The 19,595-nt window shown below is 36.4% G+C and overlaps 1 protein-coding gene across 3 annotated transcripts; it reads right to left on the bottom strand.

The window, feature by feature from the left end:
• Window positions 1–553: 553 nt before the first annotated feature.
• On the bottom strand, window positions 554–19,595 carry LOC135692483 (sentrin-specific protease 8). 3 transcript variants are annotated; one of them, XM_065210619.2, is made up of 7 exons: window positions 19,123–19,595; window positions 15,564–15,697; window positions 14,453–14,598; window positions 14,118–14,155; window positions 13,469–13,524; window positions 12,224–12,910; window positions 5,102–5,190 (listed from the first exon to the last, which is right to left on the bottom strand). In XM_065210619.2, the coding sequence occupies exons 1-6, from the start codon at window positions 19,313–19,315 to the stop codon at window positions 12,269–12,271; spliced, it is 1,209 nt and encodes a 402-aa protein (XP_065066691.1). In that variant the 5' UTR covers window positions 19,316–19,595; the 3' UTR covers window positions 5,102–5,190; window positions 12,224–12,268. The 3 variants fall into 3 exon arrangements, with proteins under 3 accessions (XP_065066692.1, XP_065066691.1, XP_065066690.1); XM_065210618.2 differs by lacking the exon at window positions 5,102–5,190 and adding an exon at window positions 9,951–11,180; XM_065210620.2 differs by lacking the exons at window positions 12,224–12,910; window positions 13,469–13,524; window positions 14,118–14,155; ... (1 more) ...; window positions 15,564–15,697; window positions 19,123–19,595 and adding exons at window positions 554–1,127; window positions 1,587–1,637; window positions 1,922–2,037; window positions 3,251–3,368; window positions 5,286–5,597.

Raw genomic sequence — 19,595 nt, 5'->3', positions numbered from 1 at the left:
TATGATGACGATAAGATATGCATGAAATACTGCATTTCATAACAAAAAATGAATAAGGACATTTTCATAACATTTTTTACATTAAATTAGTATAAAGCCCCCCTCTCTAATAAGCCCCCCTCTAGGACTGACAAAAATGAATAAGCCCCCCAGGGGCTTAATAGAGCTTTCATGTTACTGCAGAATATTGCTTAATTTATAATGCATTTTTGATGAAGAGCTGGTGGGAAACCTACAGGGAATAGACTTGGAAAACTTTCAAGCTTATAAAGGCTCATAAACTTGAACATGGGAAGAAGAGTTCATTGATAGAAAACGTCCTAAATCCCTCTCTTGAATAGCATCCAGCAACTACAACTAGCGGGAGTGATACAACATGACAAGCGGAAATTCAAATCATTCTAACTTTTAGGAGAGTTCAACTCCTTAAAAATGTATAGGATTGATAGTGGCTACATACAACAAATTTTGTTTGCTGTATCTCCTCTAAAAAGCGTCCACTCTCAAAAAATCTTGATTGATAAAAAATACCACAGGAAAAATACTTGCCATCTACTACTAAACTTCTGAATAGAATATGGTACTTAACTTCTAGTGTTCTCTTAAAATAGAAATTCAAAATGCGCTTTTTAGTTTTGTAGTTCATAATATGAAAAGTTTGCTTGTCTTGCATCCATCACCATAGCTTGAAACTCTCTGACAACAACATAGCTTTAAACCAAGGGTGCTTTCTAGAGGAAATGTGGTAAGTAATCTGGACGAGAAATATGTCTAAATTGGACTTAAAGATTTCAATCTGTTGTATAAGAAAAATTGGGATCTACATTTCATTTTCTGGATGGTTTTCGAACTTAGGCTTAAATGAGACTATTTTTTGGAAAGGCAAAGTCAAAACTGGGTCATCTATTCATATGTACTTCTTATAAAATATGCAATAAAAACATAGACATTACAAGAGAGCACATCTTATCTCTTTCCCAATGACAAAATGATCTGTTTCAGCCTTACTCTTGTGTCTGCTGCATGTTCAGGACTAAATGATACACTGAAAAAGTCACTCTTTCCATTTCTGATATTCTTACAGATTTCTTCAGCAACGCATATGGCAAAGAGGCCACAATCATCATCTAAATGAGAAATGAAATCTCATTGCACAATGTAAATTTAATATAAAAAACAATGTTTTCTCCTAATAAATGCCTAGCAACAAATTAATGCCTCTAATTTCCATATAAAAATGGAAACAAATGCCTCCCTCTACTAAACACCACCTGCATTGGCTAAGAATTTCTGTAAAAAGGTAATGAAAAATTGAATTTTCAAAATTGAGCAGTAGTAACTGGACTTGAAGGGAGGTTTTGGGAGGCAATTTCCCCTCTGTCCATTTCAAAATGACTTTCACTTTTCTAATTGTAAGAAGCAGAAATGGTAAGGCTAATAAGAACAGCTAATCTGAAAAAACATTGCTGCCCAGCCACTTAAAATTCGATTTTAGCTACTGCCATCTAGCTAAATACCTTTGCTTGGCATTTCGATTAAGATCCAGATATTCTATCGTGATATAAATGATTTTTTGCATTACTTACAATTTGTCTGCTGTGGACAACTGGCATAAATTATTTCCAGCCTTTGAAAGGCTGAAAAAAAGGAAAATATTTCGCATGTCTTTCAATCTTAAAAAGGTAGATAGAAATAGTTTTGAGAATTACCAGCAATGCAAATTAAATTATATCCGATGCTAATGATAATAGTAAGAATTTTCAAGTTTGAAATTGTCAAAAAACTGCATGGGATATTAGACAATATAATTATTTACCAGAAAGAAGAAGACCTTTGGAAATATCAAGCAATGCAAAGCATGGCTCACACTGAAAGTATTAGGGTTCTGTTTAATTCTTATATAATGAACTACAAAGAATACCTTCCAAATGCAGTCCAATCTTTCCCTTGACATTCCTAGCATGCTTTGAGTTGTATGTGCCAAAGGAATCTAGGTGCACAATCTTTCTATGGCTTTTAGAATATACCAAAATAGTCCTTGAAAAAACACCAAAAGATTGATGAATCTCTACTTGATTATAAATTATTAATGAAGATTCATGTTACCAGTCACTCATAAAATGCTTGATAGCATTAAGGAAGACTGAATATATCCCCCTGTTCATTATAAAATTATACCACTGAACCCACAAGTGACTTTATTTCAAAGTAATCTTAGGAAGACAGAGAAAAGGCAATCAAAGAAAAAAATGGGGACTGAGCTGTTACATCAGTTAACAGTAAATCATAATTGACCATTTATGACGTCATAATTATAACAGGGGTGGACTTAAGCAACAATTATTGGGGGTGGGGGTGTTAGACACTAATTTTGATGCCACACCCTTCAGATCACTGGAAAATGATGGAAACGCCCACTTTTGAAATTTGGTTTTAACAGTGGCGTAGCCAGATTCGGAAGATTGGTAGGCCAAAGAATTTGGTAAAACACCCATTTTGTAAACGTGTTTGAAAAAGCCATATGGCCTTTTTACGTGGCAATTTCCCTTTATTCAACGTTGTAGGAGGCTGAACATATTCTACAACAGTCTATTTTCTTCACAATTCCACTAACGTTTATATCCTGAATTGTGTAAGGCGAGGAATCTCTGCGTGTAAAAAGTTATTTTCTAAAGTTGTAATCAAATATCTAAAAAAATAACAGTATTCAAAAGTTTTAATCCAAGTCTGTTTTCCTTGAAGCAAAGTCCAGGACAACATTTCAGAATCCAGTTTCTTTCAAGGATTGGACTGCTTTAGCATTTTAGTTTCTATTTTATCAGTAATGTCTCAAGAACGTGAAGACTTTTCTATACAAACCGAAAACGAGGGAAAATTTCTGAACATTGAGGCATTGCTAAGCATTGAGAAAAATTTTACAACAATGCCCTTGAGATCAGCTTAAAATACATTTGAGAATACCCCCCCCCCTCCCCCGCTTTGCTACTGATAAGAAGATAAATACTGATAAAAATAAATATAGTAAAATCTTGGCATTACTTTGTTACTATTGACTACCAACAAATGATTTTTACTGAATGAAACAAAATTTACCAAAAGACACAAAACTATTGGGAGGGTGTTGCACCCCCTACACCCCCGATAATCCATCCCTGGATTTAACTATAGATCAAAGAAGAAAATTGATGAATAATCAAAGGTTGCAAAGTTAATTAATCTTAGTAACAGTTGCTTGTAACACAGATCATACCAATGAGTTCCACTTATAGAATCAGTTGACATCCCATCATTAACAGGCACAATGATAAACTTCTTATTCTGCAGATCCAAGGACTCAAGAATATCATCTATTTCCTTTTTATCATTTCCTAAAAACAGATTAGGTTGGTTGTTTCATAATGTTGACTTCAAAGTAACAGAAACAGCCATTAAAAAAATAGGCATGCATGGATTTTGGTTTCAGCAAAGACCCCAAAGAAAATTTGACAATTTTGGCCACAATCTTTACACGGTGTTACAACTAACAAATTAAGCTGAACAAATGATTTTTGATACAACCAACTAACGGAACATTGGGGGCATTTGACAACCCAATTATACTTCAGATATTGATATAAACGCACAATGAGATATTGATATAAAAACTGTAAATGTGTTTTACTTATTAATACAAAAATCCATATTAAATGAATTGTACAATGGGCCTATAGATGAGTACGTGTTTCAAATTGCCAAATTAAAAATCATAAAAAATTCCATATAAGACAATAGGCTGCAGGGTAATAGGTTACAAATTTCTTTGGCAGTTTATGTAGACACTTATTTTAGATGACTATGTTAAAGATGTAGACACTTATTCATTTTTACAGTTTCCTACATTAATCAGACACTTATTCATGAATAGTGAATCTCAGGGGGGAGGAATGCAGCTTGCAAATTTTCTGAGAATCAGTTTACATTAAAAATAACGATGTCATGAAACGCATACCTAGATTTTGGAGTTGTCGATTTTGGAATAGAAAACAATTGCAATATTTAGCAACATGAGATTTACTTGCACTTTCCTTCAATTACTGGTTTCATTTTAAGAAAAACTTAGAATGAAAATTGTAGAAATCTTTAACTAGATGATTTCCTTAGCAATGGTTTGCCAGCAAACTTGCAAAATATTTTATCATAACCAACAGTGTCAGCTATTTACATTAGAGACTTCTCTGTTGTCTCTTTGTTGGTTGCAGCCTGGTTTTTTTCTAAAAAAGCTTGAGCTTTGAATGGTGTGCCCATATTTGCAATTATCTTGTGTTTGACTGTCTTTGAAAACCTTTCTTGTCTACAATATTTTTGGCAGACTCCTTTTTGTGCTAGTTAGTTTCTTTAAACTTTGATAGTTTTCTATGGACGACCAAATTTCTGAAAAATTTCTGAAAAATTTCTAAATGGTCTATCCCAGGAGGCACATACCTCTTGTCCCAAGCTATGACCACCCAGGTTGCAATAACAACTTGATTGAATCAGAAATTAGAATGTTTATAATGAAGATCAATGATCAATGCCCATAGATATGTATGGAAATGTCTATAGATACTTAGAACATAACTAGTGTAAAAAATAAACTTCCTTGGTCCAAAAGCAGAAATAATCTCCACACGTGTCAATTATTCCACAATTAAACAACAAAACCTCACCTTTGGTATAATGGGGCCTTAAAGGAGAGAAATAATATACTTATGTCAGGCCAGGCCATAAGACTTTTACCAGGGGAGCAGTAATTAGTTCTTCTAGTAATTTCCAGGTAAGTTATTCATAAATGAATATGAATAGAGAAAAAAGGAAAAATATATTTCAAGATGAGCAATTTGCTTTTAAGAGCAATTTAGGAGAGCAATATCTAGCTCCTCTCAAGCATTTGGGAGGATCTGGAGAGGAAGAGCTATGGCTCTCCTCAAACAGCCAGGCCTGCTTACTTCATTTTTTGCATTGATTGAAGACAAAATAAATTTTCCTAGAATTTGTTAGGTGCTACCTGAAAATGGCATTTAGCTGTAAAAAGTCTCAGTCCCGTAGCGTGTCAACAAATTAACTAAACTACCAAAAAAATTACCTTGATAAAGTTTTAAGAATTGTGACACTTGTGGAGCAATAAGATAAACATCCTTTGAAATGTCTTTAAACTGCTCTGTGGCAAAGTACCTATAAAGTTGAATAAAACGTATGTAGGAGGTAAAGATAGGAAAAGGCAATACAGCAATACAAAGAAAACAGTTCGTGATTCAAAGTTTACTTACTCTAAGGCAAACCCCACAATAGTATCATTTATCCAACCCCGAGGCTCAAGCAGTTGGAAATCTTTTTCGTATATCAAACTGTTACCATAGCTTAGAACAACAGCACCTTGTGTCATATCCTCAAAATTATCACTCGAAGAAACATGCAACTCAGCCACCTGATCTGAAATTCTATAGCGTGGTTCATTTACATTCCCCATTACTACTTTATGATACAGCGCACGGAACTGGCAAGATGAAGTATGGAATAAAACTGAACTGAAACCGAAACTAGAAACCTGACATTTAGATTCCAAGAACTCAAAAGTGGAATCTACATTACTTCTAGAAAACCGCACTAGCCTAGCGAGGGGGCCAGGGGCGAAAATACCTATGGAGTCATGTACTGGACATAATGGGTACCTTTGTTTCGTCGAGGCGATTGTCTGATCGTCGAGGCGGGTTTCTCTTCGTCGAGCCGGGTTTCTCTTCGTCGAGCCGGGTTTCACTTCGTCGAGCCGGTCCTGTATCGTGAAAGCTGTCGTTTCGTTGAGGCGGGTTGCTCTTCGTCGAGGCAGGATTGATTAATCGTGACAGGTCTCGCTTCGTCAAGGCAAATGTCACTTCGTCGAGGCATTGAATTGAATTGATCACTTTCATGAAGTCGAGTCGTGTTCCAGGGGGTAGTGGTTTATAGCAAGGAGCGGAAAGAGGCGGGGAGAGGAGGAGAAGTGTCTTGAAACTGTTTTTGATGAGCAGCTTGATGCCTATCTTGCAAGAAAAGTCGTGTATTTTGATGACAGATACTTCCTATTGTAAGCCGGGACACAGAATACATACTGACTGATAAATATTTGGTCCTCAATTTGCTTTTATCAAGTTGGTTACAATTTCCGTTAGGTAGTTTCGTTTTTATTAAAAGTACCTAGTAGTCGGCCTAAGTAAGCTGTAAAATAGCCATATTCGTTTTTAGCATGCTGTAAATAAAGAAATAATTACGAGATGGTGATACACCCTTTTTTAATGAGAATGTTATAAAATATTTCCAGCTTCGATATTCTTATGATATTTTTGTTTTGACCCTGAATATATTCTGTCGGTATTCTTATTTTTTAAATCTGAATATAAACGCTTTTTCAAAACGCTCACTGGGGCCCCCCTCACTCTATAAAAAACCACGCTTTTTGAAAAACGAGATATAGATAGGTCAGTTCTACGATTCAATGCTATGAAAATCTCAAAACAGGCAAATGCTGAAAAATTAGGCACAAATATGCTGAGACTGAGCAATATTCTTAGAATATTCTTATAAATTGGATGATTCTGAGTTTGAATATTTTTACGAACAATGTTCTTGAAAAAGAAAGTGTTGTGGAGGGTGAGTCAGTGGCGTAACACAGTTTAAGGCCGCCAATTCTAAAACGAGGAACAAGCTGAACAACCCAGTAACCAGCGGATCAACTCTCAATTTCACCTCATTCTTGTAAACGTTTTATGAATTGCGTCAACTGAAGCTTCTTTTTCTCAAGCTCCAAACTCAAATTCATTTAATATTCAGCAACCATTTTACAATATTAGAAGTCAATAAAGTGTCGATAAAGATAATTACGAATTTTAACAGCAATTAACATGTTAACAAAAAAGTTGCCTAGGATGTTGGGAGGCACCGAAACGGTGTTCGAGCCCAGTGAATACAGTAACATGATTATAGTAAAAGTGAAAATGATTTATAATGACAACGTTCTAGGTATTAAACATTACAACTTGTAATACAAGATGATATGAATTCGAGTTTTACATTTCAAACAGTAACAGAAAAGGGCCGGCGAAACGTATTTGAAAGTGGAGGGGCCAAAAAATCAAGGTTATGAAAGGTTTTAGGAAAGGCCACCATGGTTGGCGGCAAGAAAAATTTTAGAAATATGATATTTAAGGTATGGCCAGAAACAGTATCTAAAAATGGATTATGACTGAATGAAAATCCGAGGAAATATTTTCAAGCTTTCTTTTATCAATGTGTCGCATAATTTCGTCTATTGTAATGTTGACATGTAACAGGAAAGTTTTTGCAAATTTTGGAGTAACCTTTTAATTGTAGCTCGTAATCAAGCTTTTTAGATCTAAAAAGGGCCCAAAAAGGAGCCACGATTAAATGAAGGAGAAAAAAAGGAATCAAGCTTTAACAAAACCATCAACATTGAAATATCAAAAGAATCACTGTCAACTCAAAATTAAAGATTATGCAACAAAAATTCTTCATTTCTCGTATTCTCAAAAATTTTCTTTCCAGCAGTTTCTTTCCTTCTACAGTTTTTGAGAAATTTCCTGCCAACAAATAGACCTTAGGAGCGAAGTTTAGGCTACCACTGGGACAATGACCGACTTTTTTGACCAAATTCCCATTTTCAATTTTCTTTTTGTCCTCTTTGCTAAATACATAGTTACCAAGCTTAATCTAAGGTCATCTTAAAAATATTACTAAGTATACTTCAGGCACCGCGGAGCGCTGAGAAAAGTGGGGGTCTAAAAAGTGTGGGGTAAAAACAGTATAAAAAGAGGCTTTACTGGTAGTTTGTTACTTAAAATTTGGCATTTTTTGCAAGAAGCTAAAGCCCCCCCCCCCCAGCCCCCTGCTTCGCGGTGCCTGCACCTACTTACAGAATGGTATACTAGATTTCTTTCCACTATACCTCAAAAAAAATTATTCTACTCTGCAGAAAGGTGAAGGGGCCATGGCCCCCCGCCCCCCTGTTTCACCGGCCCTGCAGAACAATTATATAATGATAAAGATAAAAATTACGACAAAATAAAATGAGGAATGGGGTGTAAAATAAAGAGAAAAAAAAGAAAAATGGGGAAGGGGGACTCTTTAGATTTGTAATGAAGAAATCGAATATAGATTTTTTAGGTTCACATTTCATTATATATTTGTAGAAGCCAGTTGCGAAGCTATTTCTGAAATGATATCTTGCTTGACTTAGTACGAAGTTCCAATGAAATCTCGTTCCATATTTTGATTCCATAAAATATAATGTTAAGCCAATACGTTTGCACTACTTTTTTGACAAATTAAGAACAATCCAGGCCTAAAAGTTGGGAAAAAATTAATGAAAGCCTGTCTAAATTTGAATTTACTTGTTCTTTAAAAAAGAGTGTGATTGGGATATTTGTGAAAAAATTAATTGAAAGCTACTGGGAGAAACTGAAGCTCCTGGGACTCTTTAGAAAATCTTGAGCTGGGCCCCTTTGAACAAACTTCATGCTTCTTCGAAATATTCTTTCGTGTTTAGAAGGACGTAAACACCACTTCCCCATGGCTTCCAGCTGCTCAGATGGGCATCCAGTTGCTTAGCAAAAACAGTTTCAAGACACTTCTCCTCCTCTCCCCGCCTCTTTCCGCTCCTTGCTATAAACCACTACCCCCTGGAACACGACTCGACTACATGAAAGTGATCAATTCAATTCAATGCCTCGACGAAGTGACATTTGCCTTGACGAAGCGAGACCTGTCACGATTAATCAATCCTGCCTCGACGAAGAGCAACCCGCCTCAACGAAACGACAGCTTTCACGATACAGGACCGGCTCGACGAAGTGAAACCCGGCTCGACGAAGAGAAACCCGCCTCGACGATCAGACAATCGCCTCGAAGATCAGACAATCGCCTCGACGAAACAAAGGTACCCATTATGTCCAGTACATGACTCCATAAATACCGGGGGAGTGTGGGGGGGGGGGGGTATTAGGGCAAGGTTGAGTCCATACAAATTAATTTAAGTTGTAAATTTTTTTTCATGACAGGCACGGCGTCACTGGGTGGAATAGGGGGCTGAAGGTAAAGATAGGAATTTTTTTATCATTTTTTCTATTACTTTCTAACATTGCATGAAATAAAAAGAAAACAAACTGTTAAGATGCCGATTTTTTTTGATCTAATTGCTAACTTTTTCACGTATATTTTTATTATTTTTCTTTTATTTGCATTAATTCAGTAAATCACTTTCTGTATCATTGCAATGTTTTAATTTTGGATGTGTAAACATGGCCTTCTCGATACAAGAAACTGCACATTTCTGTTCAGGAAATAAAATTCTCCCAATCAAAACAACATCTTCCTCTGTCATTCACAACTATGTGCAATCTTAAACGAAAGGTTACCGTTTCTTTCCTTCCCCAACGTCTTATCACTAGAGTTTTAGTATAACATGCCCCTCCCTATTTTTCCCAATAAACAATGATCAGGTTTTTTAGCACAATAGTATTTTGCTAAATTTTAGTCTGAAAGATGCTTTTTAGCCCTATTACAAGGTATAATTACAAAAGTTTTCTTCACGTCGGACCTAACCACGGTGGGTCCTCCTATCTCAGTAAACTTGGATCTTAGTCCCCCCCGGGCTAAATTTCGTCGCACCGTCTACATCATGTAACCCCCCCCCCTACCATATGCCATGAAATACAAGCTTTATTACAAATGAAAATCAAATTTGACATTTAATTTACGCTCACGTAGAGAAATAGAAGATATTTCATAGGCAATGAAGTTCCAAGTTTATTGCTTAGAAGTTTTTCCTTGGTAAAGACCAGTGTACACTGGTAAAGCTTTCACTAGTAACCTATAGAGTATAGACAAACATTTGCTACGAGGTCTGCAGGGCACCACTCATTTTCGCAGGGCAGAAACCCTTTTCACCCCCCCCCCAAACCTATTGGCCAAGTTACGCCTCTGAGGGGGCCGAGGGGGCAGTCACCATCCCCCTCAATGCAAAGAAAGTTAGTTTTGAAGAAAAGTGCAAGCTTGCAATAAAATGAGTTACTCAAAGGTTATTCATTTTCAGACAAAATTAAGATCAGGAAAGGATCAAACAACGGGAAATATACTCCGGGTACCAAACCCCACGTGAAAGAGTGTATCGAAAACAATGGAAGGACGAACTCTTTCATTGAGGCTCTGCTACCCAGGGTACCGGAAATAATGAAACAAAATTATATTGTTGGGCATACAGTTGATAAAAGCTCCCTCGAATGCCCTCTATTTCGAACATTCGTTGAATCAAATACTTTGAGATTTCTTTTTTGTGGAAATTTCCTATTTGCTCGATAAAAGTTCACAGGAAAAACTCGAGTTCTTCTATTGAGTATGCTTTAAGTTGCTGAATTATATTCTGAATTGGATCAATTAATAGACCAACAGTTTGTTTATAAAAATTGGGTAATAATTTAATCTGGTCGATTAAAAAGGAACTAGCTTGTAATGATTTTCACAACCTCTTCAAAGATCTTATCGAAGATATATAGATGATGAAATTGGACATTTTTATTCTTATATTTCACTCCTGAATTTCGAAATCTGAAGCACAACTACTAAGTACGTGATGTTATAGGCGGAATAAAAATATTTCGAACCGAAGAGAAACGATAGTATTAAGCAAGCACTTTTCCACAGCAAATTTAAAAAATTTCAATATACATCGCAAAAAAAGTAGGAATTATTGCCTATAAAGCGTCACAAAAGTCATAAATGCAACTTATATTAACATTGGTAAAGATCTGCGCGAATATATAAATAAGCATACAGAGTGTATTCAAATCATAATATTAAAACCACGTTGAAACTTTGTATTTTGATATTTCTAGGTATTAGATTAACGTCCTTGTTGTAACGGTGACGGCGTCATCACGGGGAGACGTCCCGGTCACTAACAACGATATCAAAATCAGGCATCGTGAGCAGAGATGTGATGGGGGGGGGGGGGGCTCAGGGGGCCGCAGCCCCTCTTGTTAAAATTTTGGAACAAAGTGGAGGGGTCAGCCCCACCCTCATTGTTTGTGCTTGGATACAGCCAAGAATCATATAATGCAAAGACAGCTGTGAAGAAGTGAAGAATTGTTACTCCACCAATGGTCAGCCATTGACAACTAAACCAGAAAAGGAAAAGAGAAACAATTGAAAGATTTTAAGGCATTGCAAGCTTTATATGCATGAAAATGTACACAAAGTTTGACATATATAGATAGAAAATAATTGAATGATTTCTTACTGAGTACGTTTAGTTGCAGTTTTGTAGAGACAGTTGGTTTTTAAGAAATGCCTGAATCAACAAACGGTGCTATTATTTGACCCTGTCTTGTCTAGTTCTAATATTTCATGCACTACACCCTTTTTAATAAGAGCACTGGATGCTCTTATTCTTTGGATAATTTTAGGCTCGTGTGTTCTTAAAGCTGTATCTATTTCAAAATTGATTTTCTATATCTGCAAACTATGAACACTTTCCAAGTCCACTGAATAACAGTTCTGCGAGACATTTTTAGTAGCATTGTTCATTAGCTGATAAAATCACCTTTGTTTTGTTAACACGGGAGGAAATTTTTCAATTCAAAATTCAACAAATGGGTCATTATTATTAAAAAAGTTCTTCCTTATCGATGCCATAAATATTTTAGATGCATTTCTTGCCATTCTTGGAATGCCATATCTCAAAATTTTTCTCGCCGCCAACCATTGTGGAGGCCTTTACTGAACCCCTGAGCAATAAAAACATTTGCCTCCTCTCTTGCAATAAAGTCCCCCCCCCCCCCTGCACTCTTCCCCAAAGATTTGATGATCTCATCTCAGCTGACGCTCAACACAATCAATGTACCTGGCTCCTCAAACAATGTTTGGAAAAACATCAACCCTCATCATGTTTAAATTTAAATGATTACATGACAAGAACAACTTAGAATTTTCACAGAGCCCCCCTTGTTAAAATTTTACGACTACATTCCTGATCGTGAGTTACCAAGAGCTCTTCAGGACTGTTGCTCCTAAACGTCAAATAAACAACGGAAATTGATTTTGGACAAACTTCATAAAAATGCTCTTCATAGAGCTGCCTGCAGTTACAAAAACTTGTCAAATTACTTGAACTTTTAATGGAAAACTAAGGTTGCAAAAAAATTTAACAATTACGCATAACCTCTGATGTTTTGGCTTTCCCTTTGTTTAAGAAAATGGTCTAACTTCAAAGGTATGCTTGTGAAACTGCTTCGTATGGCTCCTCCGCAGCTGGTTTCGTCAGCGCTTGATACTGCTGTTCATTATCATTCATGTCACAGTATTCCTCTTCCATATCTACATCTAACCCGTCTTTTTTCTGAATACTGTTGTCCTCGACTTCTCCAGGACCATAATAAGGGTTTTGCATTTCCTGGTCAAATACTTCTGTACAACCGTTATTAAAAGCCTCTTTGTAGGAATTTTTGCTCAAAGTTGGTTGGTAATATCTATCAGGATCCAAATATTTTGCATTTTCTTCACCGGCCTTAACAGCATCGATTCGTTCTTTTACATGGGCAGGCTCATAATAAGGGTTTATTTCTCCATGAGAATCTGGTTCCACGTATGCAGCATCTCCTTCATTACCAGTATAGGCATACAAATCTGGCCCTTCACTACTTTTCAGAGCTGGTGCCTCTTCATGTTCTCCCAACTGACTGAAATTGCGGGCATAAGAATATTCAAGAGTTTTGCCTTTCTTGCTTGGTTTGTTCAAAACTGCAGCACTGCTGTAGTAGTGGTCATCCTGGATTGTGGGTTGACCCAATCGCAGGTCTGTGGGACTATGATAATGCTGTGAGCTATCGCGAGTGTTTCCACCATTGTCCTGTTTGACATGTTTTAAAAATGTATCAAAAACGGCAGAAACAATTTTTTCAAGGTAGGACTATCTTTTTTCATACTGATTGTCAATAATTTCATACTAGCAACGAAGAACAGCTCAATTGCTGAATCACGTAGTCATTTCAATAAATAATCAAAAACTGGAAACGGAGAGAAAAGCATTCAAGTAAAAAATTAAACTGGGAAGACAACTTCAAAAAAATATAACGCGAATGACTGCAATGACGACTGGAAGGTGCTTTTAAACAGATAGCATAGTAAAAGAACATCTCAAGTTTCTATGACCAAAGTATTATTTTAGCGGTATTAACCTTCTTAGAAATTCAAATAATGAGTTATAATTTAAAAAACTCAATCACAATGCGTCAGTTTGGTCCTCAAGAAAATGATATTTGCTCTTACATTGGGCCGGCAAAATGGAAACATGCCCTGTGGCCACCCCCATCCCATCCAAAATGCTACTGATTATAAAATACTCAAGAAAAGCAGAACTAAGCATGATAAAGTATTCATTGCATGATTGTATTAAATAAAAACTTACTTTTGCTTCAGTTTCAGGCTGGTATTGAAGCATCTCATAAGAACTTTTTTCATCACCTTGGAAATACAAAAACTGTGTATTATCGCTCAAAAGCCCCTCGTGAAATTAACTCTGATTAAATTTCATTTAATCATCATTAGTTTGATTATGCAAAGTTACACTATTGACTTTGATCCAATATGTTAATTTCTAAAAAAATCCGTCTTGACTTGGTCACTTCAAAACCGGCTGTTTGACTTCAAACAGATTACAAGATGACATTGCTTAAAGTTACTTAAAGATGGAAAATTACAGCCATGTAGTGAGGTGCAGCTTAAGAGTTTGGGAGCTTGGATGGAAGCTGAGGGAAACAAGGTTGCGGTGGCTGGGACAACTTGGGAGGAGAGAGAAGACGTATATGGGAAAGAGGTTACGTAAGGTAAAGATTGGTAAGAGGAAGAGGGGAAGAGTAAAAGGAATATTAGCAAGATTTCATCAATGACGAACTTGTGGGTGATAGGGAAACAGGAAGAGGATGCTCAGAATAGAATGGAGTGGGGGGAGGATTATCCACACAGGTGACTCCATTGCGTGGGAAACTAGCCGTAGAAGAAGAAGAAGAAGAAGAGGAAGAAGAAGAGGAACAAGAAAAGGAAGAAGAAGATCTTACGTTTCTCTTGTTCATTGCTCTCTTCTTTTGGTTTCGATCTAGACAGATGATTAGATTTGTAAATAAAGTATTTCAATCAAATATCCTCTATAAGAAATAGCAGTTATAGTTTGATCAATCTTAAAATGTGTTTTTCCTATTAAGTGTTTTTGACTGTTAGTAACCAAACTCGGAGGAATATTTAGTAGCAATTTGGCAGGCAACATTTGAAAAACGGATAAGTAAACAATCTACATTTTTCTTTAATGAAATGAAATAATTGATATCTTTGTGATATGTTGTCAAAAATATTATCAGTATAACATGCATGAAGGAAAAATAATTAGATAGTAGACCTTGGTTTATGCCTTCTTCGCCAGAACCAAGTTGAAATTCCAATTATTAGGACAAAGATAATGAAGCCAACCACAGAACCAGCTATGGCTAAAACTGGCAATTTTTCTTGTCGTTGTGCAATAAATGACTCCGTGGAGTTTGTGTGCTGAAAAAAATGCATTTCAAAAAATGAAATGTATTGACGCATAAATTTGATAAATGCTTAACTGGATACATTATTTAAGAATTGTTCCGAAAATGATAGGTAATAGAAGCCAATCCTTAATGATTTTCTAGTATCACACCCAATATTCACTGCACCAAGATGTCAGAAACAATCTCCACTGCATCCAGATGTCAATATAAAAACGAATTAAAGAGGGTAAGCTACCAATCGAATTCTCTACGTTGAGGTCGGCTTACTCTTATTCTTTTCAAATATGCCATCTGCCATCTAAACCATCTAAGGTAAAATGTTGAAAAATGGCATTTATCAGGTGATTTTTAGCTCCTCTGGAAACGTCGTTTGTTATCTCCACACAAAACTTCCTTATGTAAGCATGTTAATAAACTTCAATTCTTGATAAAATTGTCGGAACCCCTACACAATTTTTTATAGTTTTTTAAATATTCCCCCCTCCCTCCAACAATATGTTGCTCCCTCCCTTCAACACTTTGTGTCTTACTCTCAATATTGCATCATTGTCGGTGGCAATCTAACTAGAACTGGAAGCATAAACACGAAATAATCAACATCGTACGGGGGGAGGGAGAAGAAAATTTGGAAAGATAGCTAAATCCTGGGGTTGTCAACTTTTGAACGTGAAGGTTGTATGAGCTGCAAGTATTATGCAAACTTATTGTTGTTCTGCCAGTATTATTATTTGAACAACGACAACATCGCTAATTTGTTTATATGTTTGTTTATATGAATAGTAGAGAATAGAATAGTAGAACCTGAATACAGGCTAGGGTAAAGAGGTCAAATGAGATCAAATTATTTTCGTTTTAGTGCTGGAGGGAGGAGGGAGATTCAGACTTTACTTCATATAAAAGAACATGGCCAATATTATAATACTGTTTTGGGAGCCCCTTGTCCACTTCATAGCAATGCACTCTTGGTTCACTCACCTTTGGAATGGTTTGGATAGTAGACAGTGTTGTTGTTCTTTGAAACGATGCTCCGTTGGTTTTTACAGACCCGGTTGATAACAATGTCGAGCTGTTGAATTTGCTTATTGGTGTATTCGTGGATTCAAAGGCAGCTGCGTATCAATGGAAAAACATTGGCATTAACAAAACTGTCCAAAACAGTGTCTCGATGGTATGTCTATGTTAGAATGAGGGGGGCAATGGTGTTCACAGGGGGATAAAAACCCCCTTTAAAGCTAAACTGTTATTTTGTCAGATTGTATCTTCGAGCAGAATTATAACACTTTGAGTAAATGACTTGAAGGGTTTGTGCAAGGATAAAAGCTTACATTTGCAACGAGCAAAATTGTAGAATGTAGATAAAAGGTAAACAATAACATAATCTGTTATTTCAACAAATGATATAATGCCTCAACGGCTCGTTTTTTAACGCTTTTTATTGTGGAGTTCCAAAGTGCACAAACTATTGTTTAGCTGTTTTATTTGTATTTATATTTCCGCTTTAGTCTGATATTCTTGTAATTAACTGTTTATCTTATTACATAGCAACAAATGTATTCATTAATCATTATTATTCATAATTATTCATCATTACCATTATTCATTATACAGAAACCTCTATTTTGCGAGCATAGTATCAATAATAACTATACAAATTGGAAAATTACAAACTGCTTTGCGTGCAGCTTACTTAATACCCACACGGACAGCACTAAGAATCTGATTGGATAAAATATATAATTTGTATAATTCTTGTATCTGATTGGTAGACTAATTCAATACAAGCTGCAACAATGAATAATTTCATATTTTTGGTTTAGAAGTGAGTTGTTGAGTACAGGTGTAGTGCTCTTGTTAATGCCGAAAAGTAGCTAATTTCTACTTTTGCTATTGTTTTTCGCAGCGTTTTGCGCAAAGCCCCTTGTTATTTTCATAGCACTACACTCCTGTTGTTGAGTTGTAGCTTCGCTTAGAGGTTACATTTTTATATGAAGGTTTGGAAACCTTAATAAACTCTGTCAACAAAGCAGCAAGAACATGAGAAGTTCTAATACTTTTTAGTTCTAAAACTAAAAACGAAATCCGACCATTAATACAGATCCTTACCGTCAAGCTTCAGAGCTTTTACCAGACTGCTAAGTAAATTACGCGAACAAAATACCCTACCTACCCTGGGGTGTAGTGATATCAAATTAACAGGGGGCTCTTGTTGGGAAAACAATAGAAAAGCAGCCTCTTGAGCCTTTCTAGCCCAACACCCCCTGATTCCCCTCCTCTATAATACCACACCACTTCAAGAATATGTGCATAATTTTGACATAATTCAAGAGAACAAAATGGCCGTCCTTTGTTTGGGTGCAGTGAAATGGTGCTCAAATGTCCCGAAGCAGCGCACCATATTACCATGCACAATCCCTGCCAGAATTCCTTGGAGCACCCATTTTCCAGGCACCAAGCAGCCATTTGGCATTTGGGTGCGGTGAAATGGTGCTCAAATGTCGCGAAGAAGCGCACCATATTACCATGCGCAATCCCTGCCAGTATTCCTTGGAGCACCCATTTTCCAGGCACCAAGCAGCCATTTGGCATTTGGGTGCGGTGAAATGGTGCTCAAATGTCGCGAAGAAGCGCACCATATTACCATGCGCAATCCCTGCCAGAAGTCCTTGGAGCACCCATTTTCCAGGCACCAAGCAGCCATTTGGCATTTGGGTGCAGTGAAATGGTGCTCAAATGTCGCGAAGCAGCGCACCATATTACCATGCGCAACCCCTGCCAGAAGTCCTTGGAGCACCCCTTTTCCAGGCACCAAGCAGCCATTTGGCTAGCAGGGGCTATAGCCACACCCCCACTTTTTTGCAATGAAGATTAAAAAAATTTTCTAGCGCAACTTTTAAAAGTTTTCGCTAACAGATCCCTAGAATTAGCAGTTCGTCTTGGCTGGGAACCTTTTATTGTTCACTATTTTGGTGTGTCTTATCTTGTTAAACATATTTTTATAGTCATTGATATTTATAAAAAATAAGTGGAAAGACGCAATTTTTTTCTAAAAGAGGCGTTTTCAGGCATTCTAAAATTCTCGGTCACACCCTTTTCAGCCCACCCACTTTTAGAACGGTGCGAGGTGCCTGCCAGTTCCTTAAGCTTTCTCCAAAAAATGTACTGTTTCCGATAAAAACAGACAGAAACTGAACCCCTTTGCCCCAAAACAATGTTGGTTATAGAGTTAAATATCAATATCACCTGAAATGAATGCATTGGGTCACATTGATTAACATTGTTCGAAGAGGGAGATGGAGATGCAGTTTGAAATATTCAAAAATATGGTTTATTGTACCATGACAGGTATTGTATTTTACTTACTGGGGCACTGACACCCCCCTTTGCAACTGTTTTCTCTTTTTTCATCTTACACTTTTACATCTTACACAGTTACACTTAGCAATATGCAAAATTCATGTATGATCTAAATACAGAATCTTAAATAGAATTTTTTTGTTATCTGTTTGAAAAAACTACCTCAAAGCACAGCTACAATACAAGAAAAGATGAAAAAAAAATTTGCAATTCCCCAAGCCAAAACTAGCCTCAAAAAGCGTTCAATTATGTTTGATGGAATTGAAATATAGAACGAGATTCCATTGGAACTCTGTATGATGTCAAGCAAGATATCATTCACAGCTTCGCAACTGGTTTCTACAAAAGTATAATGAAATATGAACATAAAAATCAAAATTTGATTGTTCCATTACTAATCTAAAGATAATTGTACGTGTCTTCCCTCCCCATTTTACTTTCTTTCCTCTTTATTTTACACCCTATTTCTCAATTTGTTGTGTCGTTATCTTTATCTTCATTATTTTACAATTATAATTACCAATGGAGTCCAAGAGAGAAACCGAACTCCGTTTGTGTACTCCATTGGGTTTTGTTTCTCTTTTGGACTCCATTGGTAATTATTATTTTTCTTTAGGCTCGCGGAACTGATTGGTCAACTATACCGGTCTTGTGCTTGCGTTTTTCGGATTGGCCTATTATACAATTGTTTTGTTAATGTTCTAAATGTAAAATGCGAATTCATATTATCTTGTAATGTTTAATGCCTAGAATGTTAATATAAATCGTTTTCACTGTTACTATAATCATATTACTGCATTCACCGAAATTTAGGGGGGTTGGGCTCGAAAACCGTTTCGGTTCCTCCCAACATCCTAGGCAACTTTATCAATAAAATTTTAATGATTGTTAAATTATTAATTATATTTATCAACACTTTATTGACTTTTAATATTGTAAAATGATTGCTGAATATTAAATGAATTTGAATTTGAATTATCCTTTAATGTTTTTGAGATTGACAGAAACCCGCCTCGTAATCATTTCCGATTCCCTGGAAGACGAGGTTTATTTGCCTTTTGTTTTGTTACGTGGTAACAGGAATTCATATTTTCTTCCGCTAAGTTATGGCAAAGCTATTTTCAGCATTTCATGACATTTAAAAAAAGATTTGAAAAGAACTTCATGCACAAAACTTTACTTGTTGAAGGTGCTTGTGATGAGACAGGATTGGATGTACAAACTTTGTTGATAAGATCAGCGTAGGGGAATCCACTCTTCGAACATACACAAGTGCAGCACAGCATGCTCTTGCATCTTGCATTGGCTCGGTCAATGCAGTAGACATTGGAGCAGGTCAATGAAGGGTTTTTGAATTCCTCGTAACTTCCCATAGTCAGGATTCTAGTTGAACTTTCGAAACGAAGCCGCGGTTGAGCATTCTAAGGCAAGTTTGGTCTGTAAGAATTCCACGTCCAAAATTCACCATTCTGTTGCTCGCATGTCGGCCATAAGTTCGTATTCAGAGAAAAATGTCGCACTCTGTCCCTTTTGATATTAGAGTTCAATATTTTGGAAAAGATCAACGATTGACTACCTATTTGATTTTCGTAGGACGTCTTGTGCTCAACCCGTGAACCTCAGCGGAACACAGCTCAACGCGATATGGTTTAT

Source organism: Rhopilema esculentum, chromosome 3, assembly GCF_057945365.1.
Source record: "Rhopilema esculentum isolate cy_ngs chromosome 3, ASM5794536v1, whole genome shotgun sequence".
Taxonomy (NCBI): domain Eukaryota; kingdom Metazoa; phylum Cnidaria; class Scyphozoa; order Rhizostomeae; family Rhizostomatidae; genus Rhopilema; species Rhopilema esculentum.
Note: the sequence above shows the minus strand (reverse complement) of the source record. Positions and strands in the feature narration are given on the sequence as shown.

Excerpts from the sequence above, each read along its gene's own strand:
- LOC135692483 (XM_065210619.2), bottom strand. The coding sequence starts at position 19,315 with ATGGGAAGTTACGAGGAATTCAAAAACCCTTCATTGACCTGCTCCAAT. Across the intron at positions 14,599-15,563 it reads CTATCCAAACCATTCCAAAG|CACACAAACTCCACGGAGTC; the intron begins GTGAGTGAACCA and ends CATTTTTTTCAG. Across the intron at positions 12,911-13,468 it reads AGCCTGAAACTGAAGCAAAA|GACAATGGTGGAAACACTCG; the intron begins GTAAGTTTTTAT and ends CATGTCAAACAG.